Raw genomic sequence first — 19,250 nt, 5'->3', positions numbered from 1 at the left:
TGGTAGAGAATTGGTGGATTTGTCTTTCAACGTGTCTAGAGTGGATCATTGTATGTTCATTGAAGTAAATTACAAAAGTAGATATCTAGAATACAGATTGACAAAACCCAATTTCCCAAATGAATTATGTTCATAGAAAGCCATCAACAGAATGGCAACTTCCTCACCTCTACCTTTTGACAGAACAATCAAGCCTTCTTGGTCTTGGCCTTGGAGCTGCGCACCCGGAACAGGTAGTAGAGTGTGATAGCAGCGAAGATATTAAAAACAAAATAACACCAGAAGATACCATAGTTCCTCCAGCGGTCCTCCCAGTAGATCTTGCGAGCAGCGAGATATTGATCTGCAGAGCTGATAGAGCAGTACTCACAGCTTGAGGTAGCATTCCAATTCGAAAGCTTTCCTGCCGCCGTCTCAAGGTATTTTCCCATGTACTGGCCACAGGTCTGACCGGATGGTGGATCAAATACACTCATCTCAGCCGCATTGCACTCCACCTCACGATTGTGGAGCGCAGTAGCGCCGATTCCACCGATGTAGTATGTGAACGGCGAGACTCGGTACATGAAGATCCAGAAGCGAGGGAGATCATCGGGCGGCTGCATCACACCGTTGAAGATGAAGGAGAGACCGAACATCAGGGTAGCGAGCATGGCTGCCACGGTAGGTTCTGGAATCGCGCAGACCACCAGCTGTGCCATACTTGCGGCGTAGATGTAGAACTGAACGATGAAGAGCATGATCAAAGCGCGGCGCTCGCCGTCTTGCTCAGGCCCAATGACAGACCAATAGAAGCAGGCCCAAGCGCAGACACCGAGACAAACTTGGAAAGGAATCTCGACAAGCATCTGGGAGAGAATGAAGACTTTCCAGGAGTAAATGCGGGATGGACGTTCGCGAACTTCGTACAGAGAGCGCTGGACAACGAACTTCGGCATGATTTGGTTAACCAGAGTGTTGAAGATCGTACACAGGAGGAAAACACTAAAAAGCACATTTTGGAAGCCTTGCTGGGTACTATCTGACTTCCAAAAAGAGAAGCCGATGAAGAGACCAGAAACAATACCGAGAATGAATTTGGCGTAGATGTATTCTGGCTGGCGGTAGTATTGCTGGAAAACACGACCAAGTACGTAGTACAGCTGGCTGTGTAGTGGCATGGCAAACTCGGCGTTGTCGTCATCCAGTTCTTCGAGGGCTGATTGGTGCACAGATACCTTGCGGGAATGAAGCCTTTCCACTTCGGCCTGCACCTCTTGACATTCGGGACTTTTGTTCCAAGCATCGACCCAGTCAACCGAGGACGAATCGCCAGCGACCATCTCAAGCATGTATTCAGCAGGGTTCTCGAGTGGGGCACAGGGACGAGCGCCATTGTGCTCGAAGTATTTCAGAAGCTTTGAAGACCCAGCTCCGATGTCTCCGAAATACACGGTCTTTCCGCCCTTGGCGAGGAAGAGCAAACGGTTAAAAGTTTGGAACAACTGGGAGCTAGGTTGATGGATTGTGGCAAGAACAGCCTGGCCGTGGTCTGCCAATCTTCGGAGGAATTGACAGATAGTCCAAGAACTCTGGGAGTCCAGGCCACTGGTAGGTTCGTCCAGGAAAATGAGGAGAGTGGGTTTCGCCGCGAGTTCAACACCGATGCTGAGCAACTTCCTTTGCTCGACGTTCAGTCCTTCTCCGAGGCTTCCCACCACGGCCTCAGCGAAATCTTCCATTCCAAGAACCTTGATAACCTGCTCCACGTAGTCATACTTTTCTTGCTTTGATACCTTTTTGGGCTGCCGAAGCATGGCACTGAAACGCAAAGCCTCTCTGACTGTAGTGCTGTCCAAGTGTAGATCTTGCTGTTGCACGTATCCAGTTCGACGGGGGAAGTTTGCTGCAAGGTCCTTGCCGTTCACGAAGATATCACCGGAGACGACACCGATGGAGACTCTTTGGGCCAGCACATCCAGAAGAGTTGTCTTTCCAGCACCGGAAACACCCATCAATGCGGTGAGGCTGCCAGGCTTGACCCAGCCATTGACGTTGTCCAACAGTCTTCGGGTACCCTCTTTCACGGGGATGTCATAGTTGAGTGCGTTCCATGACAGGATGTCATTTTGCTCCGGAAGTCCAATAGTGTCGTTGGTAGCCTGCAACTCAAGTTTGTTGACTTCTTCTTCTCCAAGCTCGATGCTGTGACCCTTCTGAAGATACTCGGGGGCATGTCCAGGGCGGAAGACCAATGCTTCCGCCTTGGACTTGTCATTGGAGATGTACTCGGTGGCAACCAGGTAAAGGGTATTGAGAGCGATAAGAAAGGCGATGAGAATTCCATAGTTGCGCCACAAGTGTGAGTAGTGATACTGATAGTTCTTCTCCATGAAATCGTCCCCAGACACAGTCCGCTGGCCAGCCACTGCACCGACAGTAGAGCAAATGAACGAGGTGCCTGTTCCATAGCTTGGGATGAATGCGGAGCAGTCAAAAGTTCGGCCATGAAATTCGTTGGCAACAAGAGATTCGAAGGTATAGTAGATGGGGTTGATCCACCGAATCCAAGAAAGCCATGGGTGCATGTATGGCTGTGGCAAAGTAAATCCAGTGTAGACAACAATACAAAGCACAAGTACACCAGCAATTGCCATCGCCTGTCCAACGGTCTTGGTCAATGCACCAACACTGCGGAAGAGGCCAGACATGGAGAGGACTGCGGTGAGTAGGAAGAGGTAATGAATGAAGAAAGCTCCTGGTTCGCGACGTAGATTGGCCATGAAATAGAGTACGATCGTGAAAATAGAGATTCGTACTAGTTTGATCGGTAAGTCGACGACGAGACTGGCTAATGCTTCGGTGAATGGGTGGACGAATGCATAGCCCGCTTGTTTCTCAACCACGGGGCGTTGGGCATAAAGCTGAAGGATTTCGTTGATCGTGAGAAGAGCATTCATGAGCACAGCAAAGTACATCACTGCACCCTTCTGGAAAAAGTAACTGGAGGTGTCAGGGGTCTGGTAGAAAATGGATCCAATAATGAGAGAGAGAACAATCTGCACAATAACCGGTGAGATGGCTGTCGGCAGATCTTGAAGCATTCGCTGGTAAGCTCTGTGCATGCAAAGCCGCACTTGCATGGGGATGGAGAGGAGATAGGGACTGCGAGCGCGGGTATGGCGAGCCTGCTGTTCTTGGTGGCTGTCTTGGAGTCTTTTAGCATCACTTCCGTTCGGTGGATGTTGACTCTCGAAATTGGAGATATCTTTTTGAAGCATTTGATACTCAGGACTCCTTCTCCAGTGCTCGGAGAATTCCTTCGCAGTGCGAGGCACCTTGCCCTCCATGCCAGGCAGTGCCCTGCGCTCTGCTGGGTTGGTGATGGCAGTTAGGAAGTCACCACTAACTTGACGTTCGGGTCGTTCCCAGCCCATATCTTGGAAGTAGCCAACTGCACGCTCCCTGGATCCGTAGTAGATCTGGTATCCTTCATATAGTAGGACAACCTTGTCGAAGAGATCATACATAGACTGCGATGCCTGATAGGCTGCAATGGCATGGCACGATGAGCCCATGTCAGCAGAAAGACGCAGTGACTTGACAAATTTGAGAGCGGATGCAGCATCAAGACCACGGGTGCTGTTGTCCCATGCTCCGATGCGACAGCGGGCCAAAAACATCTCAGCAATACTGACTCGCTTTCTCTCGCCGCCACTGACACCGCGCACAAACTCACTGCCCACTTTGGTGTTGTAGGTATGAGACAAGCCAAAGACAGAGAGGACGACCTGTGTAATGGTCTTGACATACTCGTTGCGTGTCACGCCCTCCAGACGCTGGTGTGGTGCACGAGCATGGGCAGCAAACTCGAGAGTCTGGCCTACAGTCAAGTGGGGGAAATGCAGGTCGACCTCTTTGTTGTATGCGACTTCACCTCTGTGGTGTTTAATCATGTGGTCGAACCCGACTCCTTCGTAATGGAGTGTACTCCCGGGTTCCAAAGTTAGGCCACCGAGGTGGCCGGTGATGGTCTTCATAAATGTAGTACATCCACTCCCTGGTCGACCAAGAACCAGGAGTAACTCACCACCTTGTAGAAGGCCATCAAAGCTGTGAAGGATTTGTCTGGGTGGCGAAACACGACCAGTCAGAGCTCTTGCCGCAGCTCGGAAAGGAACTGTCAAGCTGGAAGTGAGGGTTTCTTGATACTGCAAAGCAGAGCCGGAGCCGCTCACGCATAGATTCGAAAACACGACGCCTTGGTGTGGGAGCTCAATGCCTGCATCATTGACCTGGTCCAATATCATCTGTGCCCATTGGCGGTGATCGAATAGTGGGTTGGTGGGATCGAGATGCGGGGGAATCCCATCTTTGCGGCTTGCTGATTTGGAAAGTTGTTGACCCAATTTGCTCGATGCAATGCGTGTAAGGGTTTGTTGTTCTCGTTCTTCTAGAACGGTGGCAATCCGCTCCGTTATAGGAGCGAATTCGGGCTCATCGTAGTCTTTCTCCATGTTGGAAAGACGGAACACGATGAACCGTCAAGACTGAGAGTTGTACAATCTAACATCGAGTATCAACGAGCGGGGACCCTATCATCTTTTAATTGAAATCTTCTCGGGAACGGAGCACTCATGTGGAGAGGATTCATTATATTCTCGGGGATTATACTTGCCGATGTATAACGGAGGAACGGACCCCGTGTCACCGATCACCGATCGGATTTAAGCCCTAAGAACCTTGATTTCACGCATTTAGATCTGATAATGAGTGAGCTTCTTGTATGCCGTTTGAGATTTTGACAATTTCTTTCAATAATTTAGCCAGTCATTCTCAAACTGAGAAACAAAACGAGCACATGGTAGACAAAAAATTAAGAAACCAAATTGCGAGTATCGTCAAGTGGGTACATAAATCGCCACTATTTCCTTTAGATATGCCGATCCCACTTCCCTTAACTCCGTACGCTTCAGGATTTGGTCCCTGTATGGAGGAGTGAGAGCCAGATTGTAATTTTTCATTCTTACACTAAAGTAATCAAAGACAGTATATTACCTAAGTTAAACTCCGTACATCATGCATAGGTTATGCCAGCCAAGATTATATACTAGTATATACATAACTAAATATACTTCCGTTGTTGTATACGAGTTTCTCGCTCTTAGTGGATCCAGACATGAATTGTATGCCGGGCATACTCCGTACATACGTTATATGTACTAATTATATATCCCGATGCCTCCTATCCCCTATCCCCTATACTACGTACAACTACTACCACTACGGAGTATGATTGTACCTACAGTAGGCACAAGAATAATTCTATCTCCACATGGGGTCCACTTTAGCCCACTTGATGCGTTGAGATCTATTTTATTCCCTTTTTTCCTTTTTTTTTCACCAATCTGGACTCTGTCCAAACTGGGAACATTATCCTTTACATAACTGCTGAAGCATTAACATACCATGTCATATATAATCACTGATATATATTCTCTGCAGGACTATCACTATTTTTTAATGCTGATATGATGTTTCTCGCAGTTTTTTTTTTTTTTCGCATTTTGTAGTCTCTGATGGTATTGTATAGCTTTTGGAGTTCGGGTCACCCGTATCTTAAAGCCCTAGTCCAGAAGCCCTACTTTCCGTTTCCAGATCGGCTTCAGCGCGTTGTTGATGCGCGTTTGGCGGGACACTCTTTTCCACGTCAACACATTTCCAAGCATGGTCAGCATTCTAGATTTTCCACCAGAGCTGCTCCATCACATTTTGGTCTTTGTAGCCGACAGCGAAGGGCTTCCAAGGCCAATAGGAGACACGAAAACTCAGGATGTGAAGGTAACGGAGCTAGACGAGGATGATGGTGATGATGACTGGGTGGACGAGGATGACATCGACCTTGACGAGGATGAAGATCTGGATAACAACGAAGATCTCTGCAATATCTGCTTGGTTTCACGTAGATTCCGCGACCTAGCGCAACCTCTTCTCTTCCGTTACCTTGGTGATGAGAATCTACGTGGCGGTCTGCGCAAAACCGTCTCTTTCGTCAAAACTCTCTATCTTCGTCCAGACCTTGGAAAGTATGTCCAAGAGGTTAACATTCTCCCGACTTCGTTCGGTCCCCACGATATCAAGCCTCTCGATGCGGAGAACGTCGCCATCTTCAAAGCCGCGATCAAGGACATACAACTGGGCGATGAGGAGGCAAATTGGGTTAGCGCCATGGAGAACGCCGAGCTCAGCGTCTTTGCGGCACTCCTGGCCAATAAGACCCCGAACCTTCGCCGTTTGCATCTACCCGGCGACCAATTCTTCCCGAAGCCATTCACCCATCTCTTCAGTCGAGTCCCGTCCTTCCTGTCGAACCTCGAGCATCTCTGGATAGACTGTGACGTGGATTTTCCAGGCTACAGAATTGTGGACTATGAGCCATTCCTAACTCTTCCCAAACTCAAATTCCCGACCTTCAAGTGTGGCAATCTCGACGGTGCAAGGTTTCCTTCTACCTGGACAAAGGAGGCTTTGAGCTCAGAAAATGTAGTCTTCCGCCTATGCCATATTGACGCCGATGCCATCCAAAAATTCATCAAGGCATGCAAGGCCCTCAAATCGTTCAGCTTCCACAACTTCACCTTGGATCCACGCGAAATACGGATGCCAAGTGGTGGACATATGATCGAGTTTGATGCCGCAAAAGCCCACGAGGCCCTACTCCTACATAAGGACACACTCGAGCACATGCATCTCGAGTTTTCACGGGACCCATGGGACATCGAAAACGTCCGGCAATACACAGATACCTGCGTGAAGATCCCATTGCTCGATAGCTTCAGTGTCCTTGAAACCATTATCCTTCCACACGCCGTTCTTTCCCAACACCCTCGTTTCCCTAGTTCGCTGAAAGCACTCCAGGTCACCGACTGTAACTCGTCTGTTCAAAACATGGTCCAGAACATCGCGAAAGATTGCGAAAATGGAATGTACCCGAACTTCATCGACTTCAAGGTCTTGGCCCTTGATATCACTGCCCCGATCAAGCTTCCGGGTCAACGTGTTCCACGGGGGAAGACCCCTGAACAATGTTTCCACAGTCTCCGGGATCTGTTCAAAAGGACCAGCGTCGAGTTTCAGATCTCTCCATACAGACCGCCTGACCTGGACGAGTTTGATGACCTCGGTCTTGATGATGATGATTATGATGAATATGATGACCTTGCACATCTTGACGATGACGATGACGATGACGATGACGATGACGATGTTGAATATCAATTCCCACCCAGACCGCCTGGAATGGGAGGCATCGGGCCAATGCCTCAAGCGCTTCTCGATATGTTTATGCAGCGGGCCATGCAAGACCCTGATTTTGCGCACCTCCGCGGCGGAATATAAACATCGGAATCTTGGCCCCGTTCTTGCTTATGGGAGCTTGTTTGACCATCTGTGGGTATCTCAGCCCATGATCCATTAGTGTCGGGCGTCCCATTTCTACAAATATATATCTTAGCACAGAGTTACTTTTTAGCGTGATTTTAATCAATACAAAAGGGAAAGGTAGTGTATAGTTTGGAATTGACATGGCGAAGTGTGTGACATCACTCGGCATTGAAAGTCCTTGCTGTCTTTGGAATGATACCTGTGGATGTCAATGCTTGGGGAGGTGAGTGAAAACATTCTTGAGGCCCAGAATCCTGGTCTTGATGTTAGTATCGAGAGGCTACCTAGGTAGTGAATTGGAACGGGACAAGGATGCATTAACTGCTATCAAGCCCTCCCAAGGTCCACATTGGTGGCAATGTGGCATTGTGGCATTGGTGGGAGAATTTCCTAACGATTTTTCCTATTGGATTCTATGCCATGGGCATTGACTTTTAATCGTGTCCATTGTTTCAGACCTTGGTGCTTATAACAATCGTTGGGAACGAAATATAGAAAGGTCCCTACCTAGGTAGGTAAAGAACCCATGAGGGTCCGAAGCCCTAAAAAGTGGCGCGGACATATACCCAAACTCAAGTAGTCAGCAATATACATAATCAACATATATAAGTAAGCCGTTCCAAGGTCCACTTGTGCCCAACCCAGACAACCTTGCAAGTCTTCTTCCCCGCGATCTAAGAACTACAATATGTTCCCCCCACCTATCGATATAGATTGGTCTACTCTGGGCTTTAAAGTCCGAGATGGTATGATATGTTTTTTGTCCTCAATAAGAACAAAGAAATAATCTTATTATAACAGGCAATGGCCACATCGAAATTCAATTTTCTGATTCGAAATGGTCGGAACCCAAAGTTGTCGCCTCGCCTTTCCTTTCAATTCATGGAATGGCACCAGGACTAAACTATGGGCAACAAGTTTACGAAGGTCTCAAAGCCTTCCGGCATCCGGAGAACTCCAAAATCACTATTTTCCGACCTGACCGTAACGCGAAACGCATGCAGCACTCGGCAGAGGTGGTTTCCATACCACCTGTGCCGGAAGACCTATTTATTGAGTGCGTGGGACGGGCAGTAGCCATCAATGCCGAGTGGGTACCGCCCCATGAGTCCGGCGCAGCAATGTACATCCGGCCCATGCTATTCGGATCCTCTGCGCAGCTAGGTCTGAGTCCACCCGATGAGTATACGCTTGCGGTGTTTGCGATGCCGACTGGAGTGTATCACGGGGCGAGTGCAGTTGATGCCTTGATTTTGGAGGATTTCGATCGTTGCGCACCATTCGGGACGGGAAATGCCAAAGTCGGTGGTAACTATGCTCCTGTTTTGAAGCATAGTGATCGGGCCCGCGGGGAGGGCTTCGGTATTACCCTTCATTTGGATAGCGCGACGCGCAGTGAGGTTGACGAGTTTTCGACGTCCGCGTTCATTGGGGTGAGGCGTGATGGTGAAAAGGTGACCGTTGTTCAGCCCGATAGTCGCAATGCGATTGATTCAGTTACGGCGGCCTCGGTTCTGGACATTGCACGCTCTCTTGGGTACCAGGTAGAGAAGCGGCGGGTTGCCTATGATGAGCTGCGTGAGTTTAACGAGGTGATTGCTGCCGGAACGGCGGCCGCGTTGGTCCCTGTTGGGAGCATCACTATGCGATCGCGGGGGGATAAGTTTGAGTACAACGTCGGAGCGCAGAAGGAGGGTGGAGAGATTTACAAGAAGTTGCTAGAGACTCTTCGAGGGATTCAGTCCGGGAGCGCCGAGGATACTTTTGGGTGGAATTACGAGGTTCCGGCGCTACCCAAGGGATGGGAAGTGAAGGGACATGAGGCTGAGCAGAACAGTGCCAATTTCCCTTGATCAACTCCGATAGATCACTTAAGTCTGCCTGAAAACTAAAACATTTGAATCATTATAACAGCGACCATGGTAAAAGGGGGTATAAAAAGAGGTAAAAAGAGATGTGCAAAGAGATTTGATGTAAAGAAGCTATAAGAAATTTTAGCTTTAAACATGTATAGAAAGTGAAGCCGACCCCTGGCCGCTATGTACCTTTGCGCTCCACTCGAGAACTTGAAGCCAAACGCTTGAGCAAGTATTGATATAACTTCCCAAGGTCCCAAAAAGGATCAAGTCCCACCTTCCTATCAGTCTTTCGTATAATTCTGTGGAGTCTTTTCCAAAGAACCCGTTTTCAGCTGTGAATACATTGTGAACATGAATATATTGTGTGCTACATTTGATCAGTTTACTGGATTGAAATCAGTTTATTGGCGAGTAGTTGAGTTCATATGATGGTCACAGATTAGTGAATAAGTTACGAGTTGATAATGCACAACAAGGCAGAATATAACACAGTGGGCGAATCCACAAGACTCAGGACTTCAGAGGCCAAGGCTTTTGAAGTTTGGTCATTTGCCCATCAGGCATGATGTCTCCAGAGTCGCTCACGGAAGAATCACTGTCAGAGTCATCGTCAGAGTCATCGAAGATTTTAACAACGCCGGAATAGGCGGCCACCGGTTCTGGTGCAGGTGGAGATGGAGGTGCAGCGGCTCTGGCAGCTAAGTCTGCCTGCTGATCTTGCATTAATTCTTTCAGGGTCCTGTGGGGTGGCATTCCAACCGGGGGCCTGATGGGGCTGGACCTTGGGATCTCTGTCTTTGGCTTCTGTTCAAGTCTCTGCAATGACATCCGCAACGGAAGAAGCTTGAGGCGTTGAATTTCTCGTTTGGCGACTTCAACTTTGGTCATTCGCTTCAAGATTTTCACCATATCGGTTACAACGGACTCAGTTTCAGTGTCAATGTTTGGACGTTGAAGCAAGAGTTCAAGTGAGGCTAATTCCTCTTTTTCCTGCTCCCTGAGTCTGGCTTCATCGGCATCCTTGATCCTGGACTTGGGCTTGTCTCTTGTGCCTTGATGAGCTTCTTTGGTTGAAGTGGGGGTGCCATCAGGAGAATCTTTGGGATAGAGGTGCCGAATGGAACTAGCGGATGGTGTTCCCCGATTGATATCGAAGGCAGAAGAGTTGGGTGTTTTCTCGGGTGCCTTCGCCTTGGAAGTGGCACTGCTGGGCGCCGGGGCTAAGAGCCGCTTTCGCGAGCTGACGATGGTAGGGCGGGAATTTTCAGCGCTAGGAGAAGAAAATTCTGTAGCAAGTTCGTGGGGTAACTTTCGAAGGGGCAGGTTGCTGGCACCGCTCCTTGTGATGCCCAAGCCCATCCCCTTTTCGCGCCTTTCTTGCTCATGAGCTGCGACCATTTGCTGAGTTTGATCCCCATTTCTGGGCATATGCGGACTGGAGGAGGAATTCGGCTTTGGGGCCACGGGCTGGGCTTTGGAAAGTGGGATTTGCGATTTGATTTGACGAGGTGTATCATGTGGAGATGTGCCACTCGAGAAATTGGACATGGATAACTCCCGTCGCGATGGATGAGCCCGTTCTAAACGTGGTTCCTTGACTGCAGAAGGCCACTCGACGCTCTGCTTGCGTTTCCGGGAGACGGCGCTGGGTTGTGTTTTAGCGACCGAGTGATCGAGGCCAATGAATACATCACCATCTGCCTCAACATCGTCATTCTCACTGGCAATAGATTTGTGAACTTGAGCTTCGTTGAGATGGTCCTCGATTTCGTTCTGGGAATTGCCCTCAGAGGTCGAGTCCGAGCCGCTGGATTGACGATCTTTTGAAACATCATTATTCACCGTGTTTTCCTTCTTCAGCTGGTCATGGTCGTCCTTGTGCGGGCTTCCATCAGAGCTCGAATCGGAATCTTCAGTTGAATCGCCCAAGTCAAAGACGCCTGGCTGCCGTTGCGAGGGCCGAGATCGGCTTTGGGAGACTGTGGCCAAGGGTTCTTCTTGAACAGACTTCACATCATCTGGTATTTGCGAAATGCGGCGAGTTGCCACTGAAATCTTACCCTGAGTTGCATCCTGTGACTTTCTTTTGGATTTAGGTTGGTTGGCGGTCACAGGGGCAGGTTGAGAGCTGGGTTTGGCAAGGGAGGATCGTTCTGGCTGAGCTGGGGATGGCCATTCGCCGAGCTCTTCACTTTCAGCTCTCTGGGAAGGCGTACCAGCGATGGTGGGGCGATTGGTAGGGGGGTGAGATAGGTCTTGGTCATCAGCTTCGACCGAAGAAACGACACCTTGGTGGCGCTCAGAGGTGAAATCATGGGGAAATGGCGTTAGGTTTTTCTCTTGTTGTTTGGATTGAGATAGATCCAACAAATGAGACCACGAGCCGCCGCAAGAAACTTCATTCTCGTCTTCCTCGACGATGGGTGAAACTCGGTTGGCCGCAGCCTTCTTTTCCGCATCACGACTGCGCTCATACGCCGTGATAACAGCATCCCAGTCATGATCAACGGATGGGAACCTCTCTGGCGCGGCAGCCGCGAGCTTTTGGATGACACGCACCGAGCCACGCTGGTCAAGGCCATCGGAGCGAGCCTTGCCAAAGTCAACCCAGACATCCGCGACTGTCAACTCGGGGTAAAGTTCAATATTGTCTGCGGCATCATCGAGGATTTTCTTGATCATGAGAGGCCTAGTAGAGCTTATGGTGAGCAATTGGTCCAAGAATTCATCGGATCACCAAATGACACTCACGGTAACTCTGGGTGTAGATAGCTCCATTTCTTTTGTATTTGACTCGCTAGGCCGCCAAGATTGATCTCTTCCGGGTTTTCAATTGGAAGGAGAAAGATACCAGGTTTCTGTTGCGTGACTGAGCTCGGGAGAAGCTGATCCTGGAAGACCTTGATTGTAAGGCGGAGGAACACCATCGTAATGAGATCGTTGGATCTCAAATTGATGTTGAACGCAAGCAATGGAGTGAAATAAGATAGATGAATGAAGAGAAGAGAAGAGGAAGGAGATAGGAACAATAAAGGTCTGACAATAAAGGTGGGACAACAAAGACGCGGCAGAAATTGAAAGCACACGTCCAGCGAGATGATCCACTTGGGCGATCTATCAACGCGTTTGGTGCCTGAGGCTCCACTCTATATAGCTACCAAGGTCATCCTATTTACTTCTTCAACTAAGTTTGTGAAGGTATTGTTCTATGCATTTACAAGTCCTTTTACCCTGAGTAACAGTTTCTATAATGTGGAGGAGGTATAAAATCTAGGTAATTTGCTTGTACTAACGAAAAAGACTGAATCGTTCATGTATATCCAATCTATTCAGGCGGCACAAAATACCGTTGGAAACGATCAAGATGGGTCAAACGCAAATCAACAATGACCTCGTGGCAACTCATCAATAGACTGGGAAACTTAACCGTCCAGAAGATTAGGTACCCCTCCGGCAAGCCCCCGATATGTGTCTTGAGATACTCCGGCATATCATTGTAATGATTACGTTTATTGCGAAGCGCTCGAAGAAGATCCAACATCCGAGAGCCGGTATACTTGCGCTGCTTGCCAAGATTGTCTTTGAAGTCGCGTGGCAAAGCGCGCAAGAAATCCATATCAGGTCCCATGACGTTCCTGGCAACGGATTCCAGGCACACCAGGGCATCTGAAGGGGGATCTCGGGGCTCAAATTCAAAGTGATCAGAGACATCGCACAAGAAATTGAGTCGGTCGGACGGGGTCCAGAAGAATGGATGCATCAGGACTGCGCTTGCATCGGGGCGCTGGCGGGGATCGAGAGACAGCATTGAACGGATGAGATCTTTCGCCTCGAAAGCGTAGTCTCCGAGCCGGTTCAATTCCTGAAGATCGAATTGACCCTTGACGATGTTTGCTTCACGCATAAATTTGCCATTCTTGTCGAAAGGATGACTACCGTGAGTCAGAACATAGTAGAAGACACACCCCAGTGAAAATATGTCGATGGCTCGGGTGGCGCGACGGTTTGTCTGCGGGTCGACAACTGCAGGCTCTGAGGACTCGGTATGCTGCGATGCCAGGGAAAGGGGACCGTTATCGTCGTCGACAAGAAGCTCGGGGGCTCGCCACCCTGAAGTTCCAGCGGCATGGGCCGTGGTCGCGCGGAATGAGCTTTGGTTGTCATCCAACTTCTTGCACAAACCAAAATCGGAAATGAGCAGTCGCAACGACCGTGAAGTGGTACGGCCACGATGCATGGCGACCAGGATATTCTGCGGCTTCAGATCACGGTGGACAATTTTCAGAGAATGCAAGTAACGGACACCTTGGGTGATCTGACGCAGGACATCTGGCAGATCCAGTCCGTTTTGTACTAGCTCGGGGTAGCTAACAGGGCGTTCGATGACATCCTGCAGAGATGCTGGACAAAGCTCAAGGCCAATGTACAAAAATCCGGTAGCTTGCTCACGGCAAAAGTATCGAATCACGTTGTGATGGTCGTCACTCTCCTGCAACAGACCCACCTCATGAGAAGCTATGTCATAGAATTCCATAAGCATGCGCTTGACGGCGACGTCTCGTCCATCAAAGGAGCCGCGGTAGACCACAGTTCCATGGCTGCCGTGTCCCAGAACAACATCGGTGAACACTTGCAGCCGGCCAATGCGAACGACACCATCCATTTCCTGGATCTCGTTAGACACTGTGCGCGTCATTTGAATATCAGGCTCCAGTCGAGACTGCGGAGCCATGTTATTGACTTGCTCAACAACCTGATCAGCCGCCTCGGGACTGTCACCTTCACTGCCAGGCTTCTTGCGACGGCGGTGCGATTTCCCGCCTCGGGATCCACGAGCGCGTGGCTTTTTCTTGGGCTTCCCAGGCTCATCGCCATCCTCATCATCGGGCCCACGGGAGGGCTCGCGAATCTGGACCCGTGGAGTAGAATCCGAGACCAGACTGTGCTCTCGAGAGGCACGAGGGGTGGACTCGCTTTTTGGAATTGAGTCATCCAGGTCCACATCGACTGTCACATTCGGGACTTCTTGGTTTGGCGTGGATGAACGTTTGATATTCGGGGTGCCGTCGATAAGAGGGGTTGAGGGGGCTGACAAGGACGTCTTGTCATTGGAATTGATGATGTTCTTGATGTCCAGCTTTTGCTTAGCCAAGTCGCGCAGGTGGTGCGAGTTGAAATAGATGAAGGTGCAAATAAATAGTAAGATCAAGGTCACTACAATATCCAAGGCATTGTCCCAACTCTTGCGTATGATAGCACTGTTTCGGAGAGCTGGAGGCAAAGCTAGCTCCGAGGGGCTGCGGAGAATGTCTCTGGGTGTATCATTGGAAATCCCGGAGGTGGATGACCCGGCAATTCTTGGGATGGGTGGGCGGACGATGCGAGGGCCAGTGAGAGAATGAACACCAGCAAGCACATTCCGCTGCTGACGTGGTGTTAAGCTCATGAGAGCTTGTCCTCGACGGAGGAAATCTTTGTCGTAGCATTGAGCCATTGGGGCACGACCTGTAGCCAAAGGGTATGTTTCCTCCGAGAATGCATACCACCCACCTGCCTCGGTGCAGTCAATGTACACGCGCAGGTCTCGCTCATCATCGAGCGAGCCATAATCCGGGTCGGGTGGCTGTAGTGGCTGGGACAATAGCACCAGCGGGGTCGAGGCATCGGGTGCGTTTTTGTTGGCGGGGCGAACGACATCGAATACTCGGGCGACGGGGGAGGAGAACCGCTGGGTGTATCGCGGCCGATCCATGCGTGAATGATCAAACCCTAGGACAACACCATCATGCATACTGTAAATATGGCTTTGATCCATCGTACGGTAATATTGGCTCTGGAGATCCATGTCGCGGTTGTTCGGTGCCCATTCGGAATATTTCAGCGTGCAAATCGGATCCCCGGTCTCAGTGTTCTGTATGGCAACTGCATATTCCACTCGACCGAGCACCAAAGTGCCAGAGGTGGACTCACATTGTTCAGGATCCAGATCCTCGCCGTCCACCTTCCGGCATTCTGGTCCTGTGGTGATCGGTCCGCGAGAGCTGAAGACCCGCAAAATGCTTCCAGTTCGGGCATCAATGGTATATAATGTGGTTTCCTTCCGGGCAGTGTAGGTCACGGCAGGGTCATTGCCAGAGTAAGGAGTTTCGTCGACAAGCTGCTTGACTGTCAAACCAAGCTTTTGCAACCCGGCGTCTGGACCGGGGCTGTAGATGTAAAGGCTTCCGTCCTGGCTCGGCTCGACGATCCACAGGAAGTCGTCTTCGGGCTCAGTATCGTCAAAGCTGGAACGATTCGCTCGGTGGTAGATGCTTTCTACGACAGGGCTGCTGGGAACCTCGAGGGCCCAGCGAGCGGTGCCGGTCTTGCGATCACGGGCGTGAATAGTTCCGTCGACGGTCGCCAGCAGGACAAAATCCTCAACCTCCCAGTCCTGCAAGGACCGCGCGTGAAGCTGCGAAGCCAGACCGGCAGCAGTGCTGCTGGCCTGGACAGGAGGGGCTCGAACGGCACGGCCGGAGCCTGCCAGAGCCAGAGTAGCAAGGGCGCTCGCATCGTTGGGTTTCACGATGGGTGGTGCGGCCACATGGGCTGCATGTGGTGTTGACTCTTGTGCTAGAGGCACAGAGACTCGGGAGATTGTGTCATGATCTGGCTGCTGCTGCGGAGCGACCAGAGTTGGGAGAAGGAGGAGGGCGACACTGGCTGGGAGGGTCGAACGGGCGCCCGGCAGCCGCCAGCGCATCGTGGAGCTATCAGCACAAGGAATGAACGGTTGGGCGGAGGTAGTGGAGGTAGCGGAGGAAGGTGTCGCATGGGTTGAGAGAAGAGGTTTAACGGATCAAATAATGAGATTGTGGAGCGAGTCGAGAATCCGGGTAGCGGATCATCCCCCACCCACAGTAGATAGTTATTTGCAAATCCTTTGAAAATAGCTTGGATCAAAGCGAGCTCTAATAACAATAATTATAGTAATACTTCAAGATGCAAAAGGTTGAAGAGATGATGAAAAGGGGAGAGAGAGTATGTGGAGAGCGACAGGATTGTGTGTATTACACGTGTACAGTACAGGGAGTGACCAGCCACTTCTGCCTCCACAAGGCGTAACAGCAGGTACCGGTACTTTGGTCCACGCACGCCTTTTTCTTTGTACATTAATATTATTATTTTTGTAGCCTAGAACGTCGGGGAAACTAGAATCAATTGGTGGATATACCCGATATTATTGACTCCGTAGATTAGTAAGTGTTTCAATTGATCCTTGTATTTCAATCGTTCATGCAATTTTAGTATGAAATATACAAGGATATGGGAGAAACAAAGACAGGAACTATGCAAGATATAGGTCTAACCGTGAAAGCAAATTCTACATATGACACCAGGAGATGGCTCCACTGTTTTTGTCCTGTCCTGGTTACACTACATCCGATAGATTGATCATTTAGAACGAATTTTTTAGTGTAGATCTTTCAATATTGATTGGAGGGCAAAGAATTAACACCAGCCTTCCAGGGACTCCATGTGGAGGCTCCCTGCCCGGTGCTTCCTGCCCGGTGCCAGGGGGGTTTGAGACCAATCAAGGGCGAAACACACAGTAGGGAACCATCGAGAATCGAACTCCATTTCACCAAATCCAAGAAGATTGGAGTCGAAAAAAAAGAAACAAAAAAAAGCCTATGTAGGTAGATCAAAGCAGAGTGCATCCAACGCCACAACCCTCATCCTCGTGCAGTACACGCCGGAAGTGCCGGTGAAAGGGGGGAAAATAAAGAAAACACAAGAAAAGTCAAGATAGTTACAGGGGTAAGAGGATGGATGCAGCAAGGGCAGCACAGAAGAAAGGAACTATAACACAATAGAGGGATCACGTATGATCCCAAGAAGGGTAGAACAAAAGGGAACGGGAGAACGGATTTAACCGCCGCGAATCATCCAAGTCACAGCAACGGCCCAGCCCGTCACGAAGATGACGGTCAATACACCTGCACCAGCCTTGTCACCAGTACCAATGGTATTCAGCACAGGAATCTTATTGGCCGTGGTATTGGTGCCGGCATTGGGGTTACTCTTGGAGGTTCCACCGGAATCCGAGGTGTATGGTGACTTGTTCTTGAAGGGGACCAGATTCGCAGATAGCACACCCAGCACAGCCATTTGCTGCTCCAACCCGGAGGATTTATCCCAATCGGCTTGCTTGTACCAGCGAATACCACACTTCACACCGTCATCACCTCCGGAACATTGCTTTGCAGCAGCCTGTGCCGAGGTCCTCAACTGGGGGAAGATCAAATCGTAGGTACCGGGGACAATGGTCGTCAACACTCCGAGCCAGTTGGAGAAATAGGCTTTGAAGGTGATTTGGTTGCGATCGCAATTGCCGAGCGGTTCGCAGGTGATATCCGATAGAATTTGACCGGCGGCTCCATTGAATCCGGTGGTCGGATAGAATTGCTGGGAGGTCTTGATGAGACCCTCAACGCCTTCCTTCCATTTTGTCTCGGTACCATTGGTCTAAAGGAGGATTAATATGGACATCGATTTGGGAGTGAGAGAGAAGAATAAGAAGAAAGAAAGAACTCACGTAATTGTGCATGTACGCAGCACCACTAATATAAGTGGCGTAGTTGTAGGTCCACTGGAAATCACCGTGATCTGTGCATTGAGTTTCACAAGTGGTGGTATCGGCGATGTTCCAGTTCTTCTGCTTCAGCAGAGGGGTGGTAGCACTCCAATCCCAGATGCGCTCGGCCCACTCGGCATATGTTTTGTTTCCGGTGTAGAGGGCAAGACGGGCGGAAAGTTGGAACAATCCTCCGTTAGAGATGGCGTTCTTGGTCAAATAACCGTCCTGGTAAGGCCAAATCTGCCAGCGCATACCACCATGACAGCTACTGGTGTCCCAGCGGGGGTACTGGGTATTGAAAACGCCCTGTGCGAGGGATACCCACGACGGCTGACCGTCCTGCTCGGGGTAGTTGAATTCCGCGGCGGTAATAGCGGCCAGACCCCAGAAGACTTGATCGTCGTTGCCCAGGTATTGACTGTAATTGGAGGGAAAGAAATCGTCGTCGCCCTTCTGCCAGTACATTCCTTCCTGCACCGCGGCGTTAAACTGGGTATCGCCGGTCACCCACCAATACAGAATGAGGGTCATGAACATGGAGCCACCCTCCCACCACGTTCCGTCCATTTTACCGGGAATGTTCGCGGAGTCTCGGGCGTCATAGTATTCCATCATCGTAGTGGCGACGGTTTTGGCGGCACTTTTTAAGGAAGCTGAAACGAGACATGGTTAGATTAGGCAACGAATGCGACAAGCAGTGAGAAAACCACATACCTTCATCATCAATGTTCAAATCGATCGCCAGCGCACCCTGGACGGCGAGAGCGCCGCCCAAGAGAGTGGCTAACCACTTGGACAGTATCATTGAATAATTAGCAAGAAGCCAGTTGAGGTTGTAGGTTTTTGGGGGGAGGGAGATGAGAAGGTGAGATCAAAGTGACTGGGTCAAAGGGTCTCAGGGTAACCGGGAACAGTCCCGGGGTTACAGCGGGGGCAAAGTTGGTGTCTCCGTCTTAAGAATGTCCGTCTTGGTTTCTTTTTTTCAAGGACTTGGATACTATAATTTCATTAACTACATATGTAGATATTTGAATCTGTTTCTTTTTTTCTCTTTTATTTAACTCTCTCTGTTCTGCTGGTAGGCTCATGAAATAATTACCCCTGTCAATTAATACTAGTAATAATAATAGAACTCCAGTCCCTGACCTGCAAATCAGAACCTGCAGAAATAAAATGAAACATTGCGCTTACCGCTGAGACATCCCTTGACTTTGTATCGCCTGGGACTATGTCATATATCGCAGTTGAACATGTAAAATACAATATACAAACAATCACAAAAAGGAATATGGGTAGCAAGTCGATCAGCAAATTCGACAATTCGATTCTGTGCCGATCTGGACCAA

The 19,250-nt window shown here is 49.8% G+C and overlaps 6 protein-coding genes across 6 annotated transcripts; 2 read left to right on the top strand and 4 right to left on the bottom strand.

The window, feature by feature from the left end:
- Positions 1–188: 188 nt before the first annotated feature.
- On the bottom strand, positions 189–4,496 carry N7529_002823 (CDR ABC transporter; the record flags this gene model as incomplete). Its single annotated transcript, XM_057238351.1, has 1 exon — positions 189–4,496. The coding sequence occupies one exon, from the start codon at positions 4,494–4,496 to the stop codon at positions 189–191; it is 4,308 nt and encodes a 1,435-aa protein (XP_057100962.1).
- Positions 4,497–5,706: 1,210 nt separating this feature from the next.
- On the top strand, positions 5,707–7,377 carry N7529_002822 (uncharacterized protein; the record flags this gene model as incomplete). Its single annotated transcript, XM_057238350.1, has 1 exon — positions 5,707–7,377. One exon carries the CDS (start codon positions 5,707–5,709, stop codon positions 7,375–7,377), a length of 1,671 nt encoding a protein of 556 aa, XP_057100961.1.
- Positions 7,378–8,110: 733 nt separating this feature from the next.
- N7529_002821 (branched-chain amino acid aminotransferase) lies at positions 8,111–9,275 on the top strand (the record flags this gene model as incomplete). The annotated part of the gene is made up of 2 exons (XM_057238349.1): positions 8,111–8,168; positions 8,224–9,275. The coding sequence occupies 2 exons, from the start codon at positions 8,111–8,113 to the stop codon at positions 9,273–9,275; spliced, it is 1,110 nt and encodes a 369-aa protein (XP_057100960.1).
- A 516-nt stretch (positions 9,276–9,791) lies between these two features.
- On the bottom strand, positions 9,792–12,208 carry N7529_002820 (uncharacterized protein; the record flags this gene model as incomplete). Its single annotated transcript, XM_057238348.1, has 2 exons — positions 9,792–11,970; positions 12,033–12,208. 2 exons carry the CDS (start codon positions 12,206–12,208, stop codon positions 9,792–9,794), a joined length of 2,355 nt encoding a protein of 784 aa, XP_057100959.1.
- Positions 12,209–12,606: 398 nt separating this feature from the next.
- Positions 12,607–16,026, bottom strand: ireA (bifunctional endoribonuclease/protein kinase IRE1; the record flags this gene model as incomplete). Its single annotated transcript, XM_057238347.1, has 1 exon — positions 12,607–16,026. The coding sequence occupies one exon, from the start codon at positions 16,024–16,026 to the stop codon at positions 12,607–12,609; it is 3,420 nt and encodes a 1,139-aa protein (XP_057100958.1).
- Positions 16,027–17,195: 1,169 nt separating this feature from the next.
- N7529_002818 (glycoside hydrolase family 76 protein) lies at positions 17,196–18,709 on the bottom strand (the record flags this gene model as incomplete). Its single annotated transcript, XM_057238346.1, has 3 exons — positions 17,196–17,792; positions 17,863–18,557; positions 18,619–18,709. 3 exons carry the CDS (start codon positions 18,707–18,709, stop codon positions 17,196–17,198), a joined length of 1,383 nt encoding a protein of 460 aa, XP_057100957.1.
- Positions 18,710–19,250: the final 541 nt, after the last annotated feature.

This window comes from Penicillium soppii (genome assembly GCF_028829465.1).
Source record: "Penicillium soppii strain IBT 18220 chromosome Unknown utg000003l, whole genome shotgun sequence".
Lineage (NCBI taxonomy): Eukaryota > Fungi > Ascomycota > Eurotiomycetes > Eurotiales > Aspergillaceae > Penicillium > Penicillium soppii.
This window is presented reverse-complemented; position numbering and strand designations above follow the sequence as displayed.